At 45.4% G+C, this 13,568-nt stretch overlaps 1 protein-coding gene across 1 annotated transcript in view; it reads left to right on the top strand.

Annotated features, from left to right (window-relative positions):
- The window catches only part of LOC135199370 (tubulin-folding cofactor B-like), a 53,785-nt gene that overhangs the window by 38,179 nt on the left and 2,038 nt on the right, over window positions 1-13,568 (top strand). The window contains exons 3-5 of the mRNA XM_064227347.1: window positions 11,070-11,213; window positions 12,275-12,368; window positions 12,905-13,047. Coding sequence (XP_064083417.1) covers window positions 11,070-11,213; window positions 12,275-12,368; window positions 12,905-13,047 — 381 coding nt within the window. The remainder of the gene's footprint in view (window positions 1-11,069; window positions 11,214-12,274; window positions 12,369-12,904; window positions 13,048-13,568) is intronic.

Genomic DNA, 13,568 nt, shown 5'->3' with positions numbered 1-13,568 from the left:
TACCATCCAAGTTGGTGAAGAAAACTCCGAAGGAATCAAGACCTTCGCAACAGCCCTTTCGAGGCAGAACTTTCGCTCGACCCGCCTTTAGAGGCAAGAGAGTACCCGCGAAAAGAGGAGCCAAGACCACCTCTAAACAATGAGAACTCAGTCCTCCAGACAGCAGTAGGAGCCAGACTTCAAGAATTTTGGGAAGTTTGGCAGAACATGAAGGCAGATCCCTGGGCCATCAACGTAGCTCGGGAAGGGTACAAAATTCCTTTCTTAAAGAGACCTCCTCTCGCAACATCTCTGAGAGCCCTAGGGGCAAATTACAACGATTTAGTGAAGAAAATGGCACTGTGGGAGCAAGTCTCTTCCATGCTAGAGAAAGGGGCCATAGAACCTGTTCTGGATCACGAATCTCCGGGATTCTACAACCGGTTGTTCCTGGTTGCGAAGTCCTCAGGAGGTTGGAGGCCAGTTCTGGACGTAAGTCAACTGAATGTTTTCGTGGAAAAGACCAAATTCACTATGGAGACGAACGATTCAGTACTGGCAGCGGTACGTCCAGGGGACTGGATGGTTACCCTGGACTTACAAGACGCATACTTTCATATTCCGATTCATCCAGGAAGCAGGATTTAGCAAAAGAACTAGGTTTTGTGGTAAACCTGGGAAAGTCTCAGTTGAATCCCAAGCAACAGATAGTTTATTTGGGGATTCAGATATCGTCAGCGACTTTTCGGGTTTTTCCGTCCCCCGAAAGGCAAGCCCTATGCATTCGGAAGGTGCAGGACTTTCTAGAGAAAGACCGATGCTCAGCAAGAGAGTGGATGAATCTACTGGGCACACACTCTTCGCTAGAGAGGTTCATTTCTCTAGGAAGACTGCACATGAGACCTCTACAGTTTTTCCTGAAAGAATCATGGCCAAGAAAATCGCAACCGGATTCCTTCCAGTTTCTAATTCCTGCCAAAGTGAAGGAAGAATTAAATTGGTGGCTAACCCCAGGCAGGTTAGCAGAAGGGATGTCGCTCCAACAGAAGAGCCCCAAAACCTCATCTTGTATTTTCCGAACGCGTCGGACGCAGGTTGGGGAGCGACATTAGGCCCTCAAGAGGTGTCGGGTCTTTGGAACGAGGAAGAAGCAAGTTGGCACATAAACAGGAAGGAACTGATGGCGATTTTCTTGGCCTTGAAGCACTTCAGCGAGTTGGTACGCGACAAGACAGTGCAGATCAACTCGGACAACACCACGGCTCTCGGCATACATCCGCAAACCAAGGGGGAGGACTCATTCTTTTCCCCTCTACATGGTGGCAAAGGAAGTTTTACTTTGGGCGGAAGAGGAAAACGTTGTTCTGCTCACCAGGTTCATCCAGGGGGAGAATGAAATGTGAGAGCGGGACCTGTGAGCAGAAGGGGACAACTTCTTCCGACAGAGTGGACGTTGCACCTGGAGGTATGTCAGAGCCTGTGAAATTGTGCCGGGCCGTCCGGTAGTAGATCTTTTTGCGACAGCCAAAACAAAAAGACTACCAACCTATTGCTCTCCGGTTCCAGATCAGGAAGCAGTGGCGGTGGACGCCTTTCTGATGGATTGGACAAACCTAGACGTTTACGCTTTTCCTCCATTCAAAGTACTGGGGAAAGTTATGAAGAAATTCAGGGAGAGCCAAGGAACGAGGATGGACCTAATAGCTCTGTTTTGGCCGGCCCAAAGTTGGTTCACAGAGGTACTGGAATGGACAATAGATATACCAAGAACTCTTCCTCTAAGAGTAGATTTACTCAGACAATCCCACTTCGACAGATTTCACAAGAATACCCTCGCTCTGGGTCTGACTGCGTTCAGACTATCGAAAGTCTTGTCAGAGCGAGGGGATATTCTAGAGAGGTGGCCAGTGCAGTGGCTAGAGCCAGAAGAACCTCCACAATCACAGTATATCAGTCGGAGTGGGAGAATTTCCGGAAGTGGTGTAAGAAGAGGAAAGTGTCTTCATCCAGTACCTCTGTGACCCAAATTGCAGACTTCCTCCTATACTTGAGGAAGGATTTAGGATTGTCAGTGTCTACAATCAAAGGTTATAAAAGTATGTTGACCTCAGTGTTTAGACACAGAGATGTGGATATCTCTAATAATTTGGACCTTAGAGATCTGATTAGGTCATTTGGTACTAAGAAACAGCCCCAATGCAGGCCACCTGCTTGGAATCTCGATGTTGTCTTGAGGCATCTAACCTCTAGTAAATTCGAGCCTTTAGAGAAAGCCTCTCTGAGAGATGTGTCTAAGAAAACTATCTTTTTAGTCGCCTTGGCAATGGCTAAGAGAGCTAGTGAGCTTCAGGCCATATCAAAGAAAGTGGGATGGAGACATGGTAATGCAGTGTGTTCATTCCAGGAAGGTTTTTTGGCCAAGAATGAGAACCCTGCTAATCCTTGGCCAAGATCCTTTGATGTCTTGGGTCTTTCTGAGTTAGTGGGACATGAGCAAGAAAGAGTTCTCTGCCCAGTGAGAGCATTACATTTTTATATTGAGAAAACAAGAGAGATCAGAGGGAATTCTGATGCTCTGTGGTGTTCAGTCAAAGACCCCAGTAGACCCATGACAAAGAACGCTCTAGCTTTCTTTATGAGAGAGTTGATTAGAGAAGCTCACATGTTGTGTCAAGAACAGAGCTTCGGTATTTTGAAAGTGAAGGCTCATGAAGTCAGGGCAGTTGCGACTTCATTGGCTTTTAAAAAGAATTTAGCCCTCAAAGAGATTATTGAATCTACTTTTTGGAGAACTAATTCAATATTTGCGTCTCATTATCTTAGGGATATTCAGACAACCTTTGATAATTGTCAGACGCTAGGTCCATACGTGTCCTCGGGTACAGTATTGGGCAAAGGAGTTACCACCCCATAACCTTCTTTTAAGCTAAGTAATTTTATCAGGTGATGGTGCTTGTGTTTGTTGGTCGTCTGAGAAAAGTGTTGGTTACTTTTATCAGTCTGGTTTGTATTATCTTGGTGTGGTGTGTGTGCGTAGTTCAGGTAATGATCTATTACTAGCTTGAATGCCGTGGCATAAGAGGGCTGTAGGGTTCTGTCAACACATTGGTCATGCCTAGTTGTCAGTTCCAGTCTTAGCTTCCTCAACATACAGGACACTTCCTTGTTGAGAGCTCCTAAAGTTTAAGCAGGCTTAGAGGCAGGACTTATGAAGTCAGCTACCTTAGCAGGTAAGGAACCTAGAGTAAATTGATAATTTTAATTATTTATACTCTAATAATGTTGCTGTCTTTGACCCACCTCCAAATGTGTCAATCAGCTATATATATACCTGCCAGGTAAGTGTCATACATTAAAATGAAGTTTTTATGTTAAAACAAAGTTTAATGTATACTTACCTGGCAGGTATATATATAGCTATATTCTCTGTTCCACCTGGCAGAAATTTTCAAATCTCGCGGCAAACGCTAGTAACCTATTAGTAGTTCAGGCAACCACCACCCAGTTACCGTTCCCACTTTGGCCAGATTTTCTCTGAACCCTGTCTCCTGAGGGGAGGAGGGTGGGCATTAAATTATATATACCTGCCAGGTAAGTATACATTAAACTTTGTTTTAACATAAAAACTTCATGTTTGTACTGTAATGTACTCATATGTATGCAACTTACCAAGTATACTCTGTTTTTTCCATCTGTCCATCCGCCTGTGGTGTTTGCACATGGTAACACTGCATCCCGGGCTTTAAATAATATCCTATTTCGAATATTAACGGTGTAATTCGCATACAGTAAATTATTAAAACTTTTCAGCTGCAAATGTACTGCCAGATATCCTTTTATTTACCTAAAACTTACACATAGCGTAACTATTTAAAGCCCGGGACGCAGTGTTACTATGTGTGACCACCACAGGCGGATGGACAGATGGAAAAAAACAGAGTATAGTTACATAGCTATAGTGTCTATCCGCATAGAAACTATAGCTATAAAACTACCTGGTAAGTATTCATAACTTATTTTATTATAAAAATGTCATTTTCATACAATCAACTTACCTGTCAGATATATACATAGCTAAGACTCCGTCGTCCCCGACAGAAATTCAAATTTCGCGCCACTCGCTACAGGTAGGTCAGGTGATCTACCGGCCTGCCCTGGGCGGCAGGACTAGGAACCATTCCCGTTTTCTACTCATATATTTTCTGTCGCCGGTGGTATCAACATCGTTGCTGCCACCTCCTGACTGGAATTCGCTTTTCTAGACAATTGATCATCTTTTTGTGGACTTTTGGTGACGTACCTGGATCGTTGTTTTGGCATTCGCTACTGTGGACTGGATTTGGACTTGCTTTTGATTTTTCTTCAAGAATGTCTGATTCGAGTGGTTGTGTGAGAGTGTGTGTGAATGTAGGCTGCAAGGTGAGGATACCGTAGGCTTCGGTTGATCCTCACACTGTATGTCGCAAATGTAGAGGTTTTGATTGTTCTATTTCTAACACCTGTCATGAGTGTGAAAGGTTGAATGTTGAGGAATGGAAGACTCTAACTTCTTACTTGAAGAAGTTAGAAAGGGATAGAGTCAGAAGGGCGGCATCTAAGGGTGCGGGTAGTAGTACAAGGCCTATTGAGCCTTTTAATGATTCTAACTCTTCTCTTAACTATGCATTTGATTCTAATTCTGTATCAGGGCCCTCACTGGCTTTACATTCAGATTCGGCCTCGGAAATTGCTGAACTGAAAGCTACTCTTCACAGGATGAAATCCAAAATGGCTGCCATGAAAGGTAAGGATTGTGAAAGTGACTATTTTAGTGAAGTGAGTGTCCCCAGTGTTGTGGAGGGGGCGTCTGACCGTCTCTGCGACGCTCCCAGGCCTAGACCTCTTCCAAGCTCCCAAGCCCAGAGGAGAAGGAAAGTCGAAAGCCGTACGGAGGTTGTGGAGAATTCCCCCCGGTCAGGCGTCCCTTCAGCAGGCTCTGTAAATAGACAGACTGCTCAGGACCGCTATAGGAAAAGCGTCCTCAGAGAGTGCTTCTCTTCGTCCGCCTCTCCCTCTCCTAAACGAGGGTGGAAGGATTCGGACCTGTCCAGGCCCCTGAAAAGGCACTGGAAAGATCCTAATTTGGATTCTAGCCCCGAACGCTTTTCGGAAGAAGCGCCTCCCTCGATCAAGAAGGCTAAGAGGGTTTTGACGTCCCATGGCTTGGACAAAACTCCTTCGAGGTCTCCCTCTCCCGTTCAAGAAGACGCCGGAGAAGCTTCCAAGAGGATCATTTTGGCTGTGCAAGAACAGTTATCCGCCTTGGTAGGAGTCCTTTCGAAGGATCCCCCTCGTAGAAAAGACGTGAGGCTTCCTGTCAAGAAGTCTCGTCTTCCTTCTCCCGCCAGGAGTGAGGCTCCTGTGGGACGTGAGGCGTTTGAGATCTCTTCTGATAGAGACTCTTTGGACGATTTTGAAGCGCCAGACAAGCGCGAGGCGCCAGTCAAGCGCGAGGTTTCCTCCAGACGAGAAGCGTCTTACAGGATTAAAGCGCCAGATAAGCGCGAAACACTTTACAGGCGTGAGGATGTAACCAGACGTGATACGTCTGCCAAACCAGCAGCGTCAGCCGAGCGCGAGGACGCAGCCAGGCGCGAGGCGCCAGACAAGCATCATCCATACAAGGATATAGCACCAGAAAGGCGCGAGGCGTCAGCCAGACGCGAGATTTTAGAGAGGCGCGAGGCATCAGTCAGGCGCGAGGCGCCAGCCAAGCGCGAGGAGTCAGCCAGGCGCGAGGCGCCAGCCAGGCGCGAGGCGCCAGCCAGGCGCGAGGCGCCAGCCAGGCGCGAGGCGCCAGCCAGGCGCGAGGAGCCAGCCAAGCGCGAGGAGCTAACCAGGCGCGAGACGTCTGTATTGTTACAGAGGAGCTCTGTACATGCTCTTAGCCCCTCTCCTATTAGGAGTTTGTCTCCCGTAGAGAGAGTTATTGGGCAGGAAGACCCAGAACGAGAATTGACTTCTCCTTCTGATCCTATATTGGAAGAGGACTCAGAAGACGAGACTCACGGCAGAGAAGGGCTGTCTAACTATAAAGTTTTGACAGCTCTCCTTCTGCAGGAATACGGAGATGCATTGATCCCTGCCGCTCCTCCTTCTCCTCGTTCACTTTTTTCATGCTCCAAGACGCCGAAGTTGTCGGCTTTTTTGAAAATGAGGCCGACGATTTCTATGAAGAGAGCTCTTCAGTCGCTGGATAGCTGGATGCTAACCAAGAAGGAGCTAGTCAGAACGGTGTTTTGCATGCCTCCCGCTAGACTTACGGGCAAGAGAGGTATTTGGTACCAGACTGGGGAGAATATGGGGCTCACTCTCCCAGCTTCGGCTGAAGCTGACTTTTCCAGTCTGGTAGATGCATCCAGGAGACATAGCCTTCATACTGCTAAGATAACTTGGGGTCTTTCGGAGTTGGATCATCTCCTCAAGGGACTTTTTCACATTTTGGAAGTCTTCAACTTCCTAGATTGGTCCTTGGGGGTGTGATGTCCAAGAAGGCCCATGCCTCGGAAGGACTCGATCCGGACGTACTCCTTGCAATATTGTCGTGTATCGACAAGGCGGTACAGGACGGCTCAGGGGAAGTCTCTTCCTTATTTGGAGCAGGTCTCTTGAAGAAGAGATCTGTTTTTAGCGCTTTTTTGACTAAAGCGGTGTCTCATTCGCAAAGGGCAGCCTTGTTATTACGCTCCCCAGGTTCTGACTTTCTGTTCCCTTCGCAGTTTGTTGGTGAGGGACATCTCCCGTTCTCTGACGGAGAAAGCGACACAGGATCTTCTCCTGCAATCATCCAGGAAGAAGAGACCAGTGATGGTGGGAGACAAGAAAGGTGTTTCTACGCCTGTTCGGCCCTTTCGAGGAGGCCCTCCCTCTAGAGCTACCGCTAAAAGGAAAGCGACTGAGAAGAGAGGTAGAGCCTCTTTCCATCCCTTTAAAAGGGGAAAGTGAAGTGGCGCTCCTCCAAACACCAGTAGGTGCCAGGCTCCAGGGATTTGCGGAAGCCTGGACTCTCATAGATACAGACGTGTGGTCAATGTCTGTTCTACAGAAAGGATACCTCATTCCTTTCCTGGACAATCCTCCCCTGACGTCAACTCCGCGGGAATTGTCCGCCAATTACAAGGACCCTGTGTTGAAAGATACTCTTCAACAAATGGTGGATCAAATGTGGGACAAGAGAGCAATAGAGCTAGTGCTGGATCAAAGCTCCCCAGGGTTTTACAATCGTCTTTTCTTGGTTGCGAAAGCCTCGGGGGGCTGGAGACCAGTTCTGGATGTCAGCGCTCTGAACAAGTTTGTTCAGAAACAGAAGTTCTCCATGGAGACTTCTGCATCAGTCCTTGCGGCTCTTTGCCAAGGGGACTGGATGGTGTCTCTGGATCTCCAGGATGCCTATTTTCACGTCCCGATCCATCCTTCGTCGAAGAAGTACCTCCGTTTCATGACGGGGGGAAGGATCTTCCAATTCAGAGCCTTGTGTTTCGGCCTGTCTACGGCGCCTCAGGTTTTCACGAGCCTTATGAAAAATGTGGCGAGATGTCTTCACCTGATAGGAATCAGTATATCTCTATACCTAGACGACTGGCTCATCAGAGCAAAGTCAGAGAAACAGTGTTTGGAGGACCTGGCTGTGACACTAAACCTGATAAAGACCTTAGGATTGCTCGTGAACCTCGAGAAGTCCCAACTGATCCCCAGCCAGAACTTGGTCTATCTGGGGATTCGGATGGATTCTCGGGGTTTTCGAGTATTTCCTTCTCAAGAGAGACTAACGAGAGGTTTAGAGAAAGTCTCTCTCTTCCTAAGGAAGGAACGTACTTCGGCGAGGGAATGGTTGAGCCTATTAGGGACTCTTTCCTCGCTCGAACAGTTCTTTCCTCTAGGAAGACTTCATCTCCGTCCGCTTCAGTTCTTCCTCAGAAGATCGTGGAACATGAAGACAGGGCTTCTCTCGGACAGTTTTCCCATTCCAGTTCTGATGAAGCGCCATTTAGAATGGTGGTTACTCCCACTGAAGGAAAACAAGGGTACTTCCCTAGAAACACAGAACCCAAACCTTGTATTGTTTTCCGACGCGTCGGAAAAAGGTTGGGGAGCAACCTTGGGAAAGAGAGAGGTGTCAGGCACTTGGAATGCTCTTCAAGTGTCCTGGCACATAAACTGCGAAGAGCTGTTTGCCGTACACCTAGCCCTAAAGAGCTTCGAACCTTTAGTGAGGAACAAGATAGTCCAAGTGAATGCGGACAATACAACCGCCCTTGCATACATTCGAAAGCAAGGAGGTACACACTCGTATGCCCTTTACGAGCTCGCAAGAGACCTGCTGTTGTGGACATCTCAAAGGAACAACTCTCTTTTGACGAGGTTTGTTCAAGGAGTAAGGAACGTGAGAGCAGACAGGCTGAGCAGGAGGAACCAGGTCCTTCATACCGAATGGACCCTCCACTCAGAAGTTTGTCGGAATCTCTGGTCTCTTTGGGGGACTCCTCATGTCGACCTCTTTGCCACGTTCCTCTCAAAAAGACTGGAAGTCTTTTGTTCAGTAGTAGAAGACCCCAGAGCTCTAACAGTAGACGCCTTCCTGCTAGATTGGTCTCATGTAGACGTTTACGCATTTCCCCCATTCAAGATTCTGGGGCAAGTGCTCAGGAAGTTTGTGACATCAAAGGGGACAAAAATGACCCTGATAGCCCCCTTTTGGCCAGCTCAAGAGTGGTTCCCAGAGGTGCTGGAGTGGATGGTAGACTTCCCCAGATCCCTCCCACAAAGGAAGGATCTCAGACAACCACACTTCGAGAGGTTTCATCAAAACCTCCCCGCTCTCGCTCTGACTGCCTTTCGACTATCGAAAGACTTGTCAGAGCGAGAGGCTTTTCTAGCAAAGCAGCAAGCTCGATCGCTAGAGCCCAGAGAACTTCCACTATCCGTGTTTACCAATCGAAGTGGGAAGTTTTTAGAAGGTGGTGTAAGTCGAAGAAGTTGTCCTCCTCCAGTACCTCTGTAACAGAAATCGCTGATTTTCTGTTATTTTTGAGAGAAGAATCGCGTCTCTCCGTAGCCACGATAAAGGGCTATAGGAGTATGCTTTCGGCCGTCTTTAGGAATAGAGGCCTAGATTTGGGAAATGATAAAGATCTACATGATCTGATTAGATCTTTTGAGACCAGGAAGTCTAAGATTACTTCTCCCCTAACTGGAATCTCGACGTGGTACTTAAGTTCTTGTCCTCAGCGAGATTTGAACCCCTGCATTTGGCCTCGTTTCGTGACATAACGAGAAAATGTTTGTTTCTTTTGTCACTGGCGACGGCGAAAAGAGTTAGTGAGCTGCACGCTCTTAGTGATAAAGTGGGTTTCAATCTAGATTCAGCCATCTGTTCCTTCAAAGAATTATTCTTGGCGAAGAATGAAAATCCTTCGAATCCCTGGCCGAGAAACTTCGAAGTAAAAGGCTTATCGGGTCTCGTCGGCAGGGAATCGGAGAGGTCTCTTTGCCCAGTAAGGGCTTTAAAGTTTTACATGCAGAAAAAGAAACAGTTGGGAGGTTCTAGACAAGGTCTCTGGTGCTCGGTGAAGGATCCATCAAGACCTATGTCTAAGAATGCTTTAGCCTTTTTTGTCAGGAACGTCATTACGGACGCTCATAAGGCTTGCACGGATGATTCTTTCAAACTCCTGAGAGTAAGAGCTCATGAAGTGAGAGCAGTGGCTATGTCTCTCTCTTTTCAGAGAAACATGTCACTAAAGAATATCTTGGAAGCGACATATTGGAGATGTAATTCTGTGTTTGCTTCTCACTATTTGAAGGACGTTCGTGTGACCTATGAAAAATGTTTTTCTTTAGGTCCTTTCGTGTCTGCGGGCACAATCCTGGGTACAGGAGCTAACACCAATCCTTAATTAATACATAAGTCTAATAGATATGTTCTAGACTTTCTGCTGAACAGGTGCAGGTGCCGCACAGGCGGCCAGTCACTTTCGTTCAGTAAGGAACTCTTGTGATATCTTTTATTAGATGAGTATCATAAAAAAAACTTTTTGGAAAAATTATTGTGTGCGTGTGCAATTTGGTTTGAGTTATGGTTGTTGCGAAGAGTTTGGGGATAACTCGGAGCAATTTTTAATACTAACATGGTGGTTAGGATCAGGTGGTCGGGATTGGTTGTGTGCTCCTTAATAAGGTGTGTTGTCATATAAGTGGATCAGCACCCATTGACAAAGTCCTTTCAGGCTCTGCCGAGTAAGTGGATAAGACCCCTTCGGCAGACCCACAAGAATTCTTGGCCATAGATCACATATCTCGCTAAAGTTTCTTGAAGTGATGCAGACTACGGGGCAAACACCCATGAAGTCTACCACCTATCAGGTAGGAACCAAGGTTTTATTTATACCTACAACATATGTTGTTTACCTGTCTATTCCAGAAGTAGCTGTCTCTTACCCTCCACCGAAGGGTGCCAATCAGCTATGTATATATCTGACAGGTAAGTTGATTGTATGAAAATGATATTGTTATAATACAATAAAGTTTCATACATACTTACGTGGCAGATATATACGATTAGGGCCCACCCAGCCTCCCCGCAAGGAGACAGGGGGAAGAGAAAATATATGAGTAGAAAACGGGAATGGTTCCTAGTCCTGCCGCCCAGGGCAGGCCGGTAGATCACCTGACCTACCTGTAGCGAGTGGCGCGAAATTTGAATTTCTGTCGGGGACGACGGAGTCTTAGCTATGTATATATCTGCCAGGTAAGTATGTATGAAACTTTATTGTATTATAACAATATCATTTTTATCTATGCAACTTACCAAGTAGTTTCATAGCTATATTTCTATGCAGATAGAAATTATAGCTATGTAACTACTTGGTAAAGTATACATAAAATCCTATTTTACTATAAAAATGTCACTTTCAATTACAGTGATATCAAACAATTTAATTACTGTAACTTTCTTCCTAGTCCTAGAAATGCAACTTTTTGATCTGTTTTAACAAATTTATAATAAAATATAATAATAGTTTTGATAATATGAAAAACTTTTTCATGCACAGGGTCGCTTGGAACTCATCACAGGGGCGTCTGCTGCATCCATGTCCCTGGAGGTCTTGGACGAGAATGACAAACATGCATGCGCCCTCAGTGACGACAATGCATTACTAGGGTCTTACAATGTCGAGGAGAACTACAGAATCCATGTGAGTTCTGTTGTCTTGGTGAATAAATGTTGGTATACAGGCAGTCCCCGGGGCCAGGTTTCGGTTATTGGCGCTATAAGGTGCCGATAATAGAGTTATGTCGCCATAAAATACTTAACAGAGGCGCTATTAACCGGTTATCGTCACCATAAGCTCCATAAATCGCCGAGTTTCGGTCAGTGGCAATTTTTACTTATCAGCACCCCACTGGAAATGGAACCCCGCCGATAACCGGGGACTGCCTGTACTACTATCGTACGAGGTTGTGCTTTAACTCCATTCTCTTGTAAAACTTGGAAACCCTAGTTCCCTTCCCAACCAGATATTACGGTTTTGCAACTCGAAATAATTCAGGTTTCATAACTTAGGAAAATTCAAGTTTCATTACTTAGAAAAAGTAGTTTCGTAACTTGTCAGACTTGGGGCACTCATGCACAAAGTGAAGCATTGAAGTAGATTCACAAAAAAATGTTTTGGGGTCCACCTCAGTTTTCCCTGTGTGTGGCAGCACACAGTTGGGCATACACAGCCTTCTGTAAGCTGTGGGCATACACCACTATGTAAGCAGTGGTAATGACAGTGTCAATGCTACCGGACCATTTTATTGTCCTCATTGAAGAACAGTGCTTTAGGGAAGCCACCCAGTTGCTTCCCTGAGTTTTAGTATAAATTTCATAATCAAATTTATTATTTTGATACTTAGCTGCTGTTAAAGATAGATTATATATCTCCTTGCCTATCAGCACGGAGATATAAGCTACCTTTAAGAGGATGTATGATTCATCCAAAATGTAAATTTTAATTTATTTTGTGTTCTGACACTTTCTGTTGAAAAATATCAATGTTTACAAAATGGAGAACTGTTAGCAGTCCCAATCTTTATGCACAAATCACTAAGAAAAGTGGCACTGCTTGACGCAGCTTGTTCCACATGAATAGGTTTCTTCTTAATGTGATAATACGTAATAATTGTTACAGTTCTTTAGACTTGCTTTGTTTGATTTTCATCGCGATTGTGTAACTATTATTTTAAGTGTATTAATTGCTTGGTCTCGTTTAAGGTAACTGATTCGAGTAAGAGGGAAGGTGAATTCGAAGACCTGTCAAAAGTGGAGAAGTTTCAGTTATCAGAGGAAGAATACACCAAGCGAAATGGTAAGTGTTTGTTTGCAGTGTCGTAGAAGTGTAAAATGATGCTGCTAAGTGTGATACAGATTGTAATTGTTTTAGTTACTGTTTATGATACAGATTGCATTTGTTGAAGCTAGTAATTGTGATACAGGATGCAATTCTTGGTACAGTGGTCCCCCCATATTTGCGGGCGATGCATACCAGACCCCCATCCTGCAAATAGTTGAAACCCCTGTAATAAAAATGCTTAAAATGGCCTATTTTGTTAGGCAAAGCTCAAGAAAACCCCACTTGAAGTGTTTGTGCCTGGTTTTTTTAACAGTTTTATCACAAAAAAGTGCATTTTATGATGAAATTGATAGGAAAACCAGGAATTTGTGGTTATTTCCGATAGAAAAATACTGCGAATTTCCTGCGCATGCGTGGGTCCGCAAATCCGGAGAATGAGAATACTGGAGGCTCACTGTCAAGGGTATTTTGGGAGTGAGACGGAGGGGCTTTTGCATAATGAGACACTATATCCCTCAAACATACCCCAGTGACTTTTGAATCTCCCTCAGATAGTGTGAGGTCTTACTTGATGAAGAACAAGCTTGGGAAGTACGACGCAGAGGAACAGAAGAGATTGGAGGAGGAGAGAATAGCAGCAGAGAAGGCCGAAGAGGAGAAGGCCAGCGCCATCACAGTCGACAGCAGATGTGAGGTACGAGTTGTGGTGTCAGTGACAGTATTTATGATTTTCTTGTGTGTTCTCTGCAAACTCTGTGTCCCTTTTTCTCAAAGAGTGTAGGAGTAACTGCTTTCAAAGGAAATGACATCCCTGTTGGAGATACATGGTATCACTCAGCTGTCCTTACTGAATCAACTTTTATTCAGTTACTAAAAAAAATGCTGTTCTTTGTCGAAAGCAAACCTGGAGAGAAGGAGCTCAGACTCTTTCATTAGCAGTCTGGATGAGGGTGTCTGTGTATCATGATTGAACTTGGCCAGTAATGTAAATTGATTGTGATCTGGAGAGCTAATTGTCCTAAGTCTGTTTCAGTGTTTTATCACTATCGTTACCCCAGGAAGTTCACGTCCATGTTTTTTTTTAATTTGACCCGTAATGGATGGCATGATCTCCTGTAATTGCATATGTAACTTCCTGGTTCACCTCACACGAGCACTTAGCACCTCAGAGGCGTGGTCGGTTTGAGCTTGGCCTGCCACCTCAGTGGCCGCAAG

The sequence above is a fragment of the Macrobrachium nipponense genome, chromosome 25, assembly GCF_015104395.2.
Source record: "Macrobrachium nipponense isolate FS-2020 chromosome 25, ASM1510439v2, whole genome shotgun sequence".
NCBI lineage: Eukaryota > Metazoa > Arthropoda > Malacostraca > Decapoda > Palaemonidae > Macrobrachium > Macrobrachium nipponense.
This window is presented reverse-complemented; position numbering and strand designations above follow the sequence as displayed.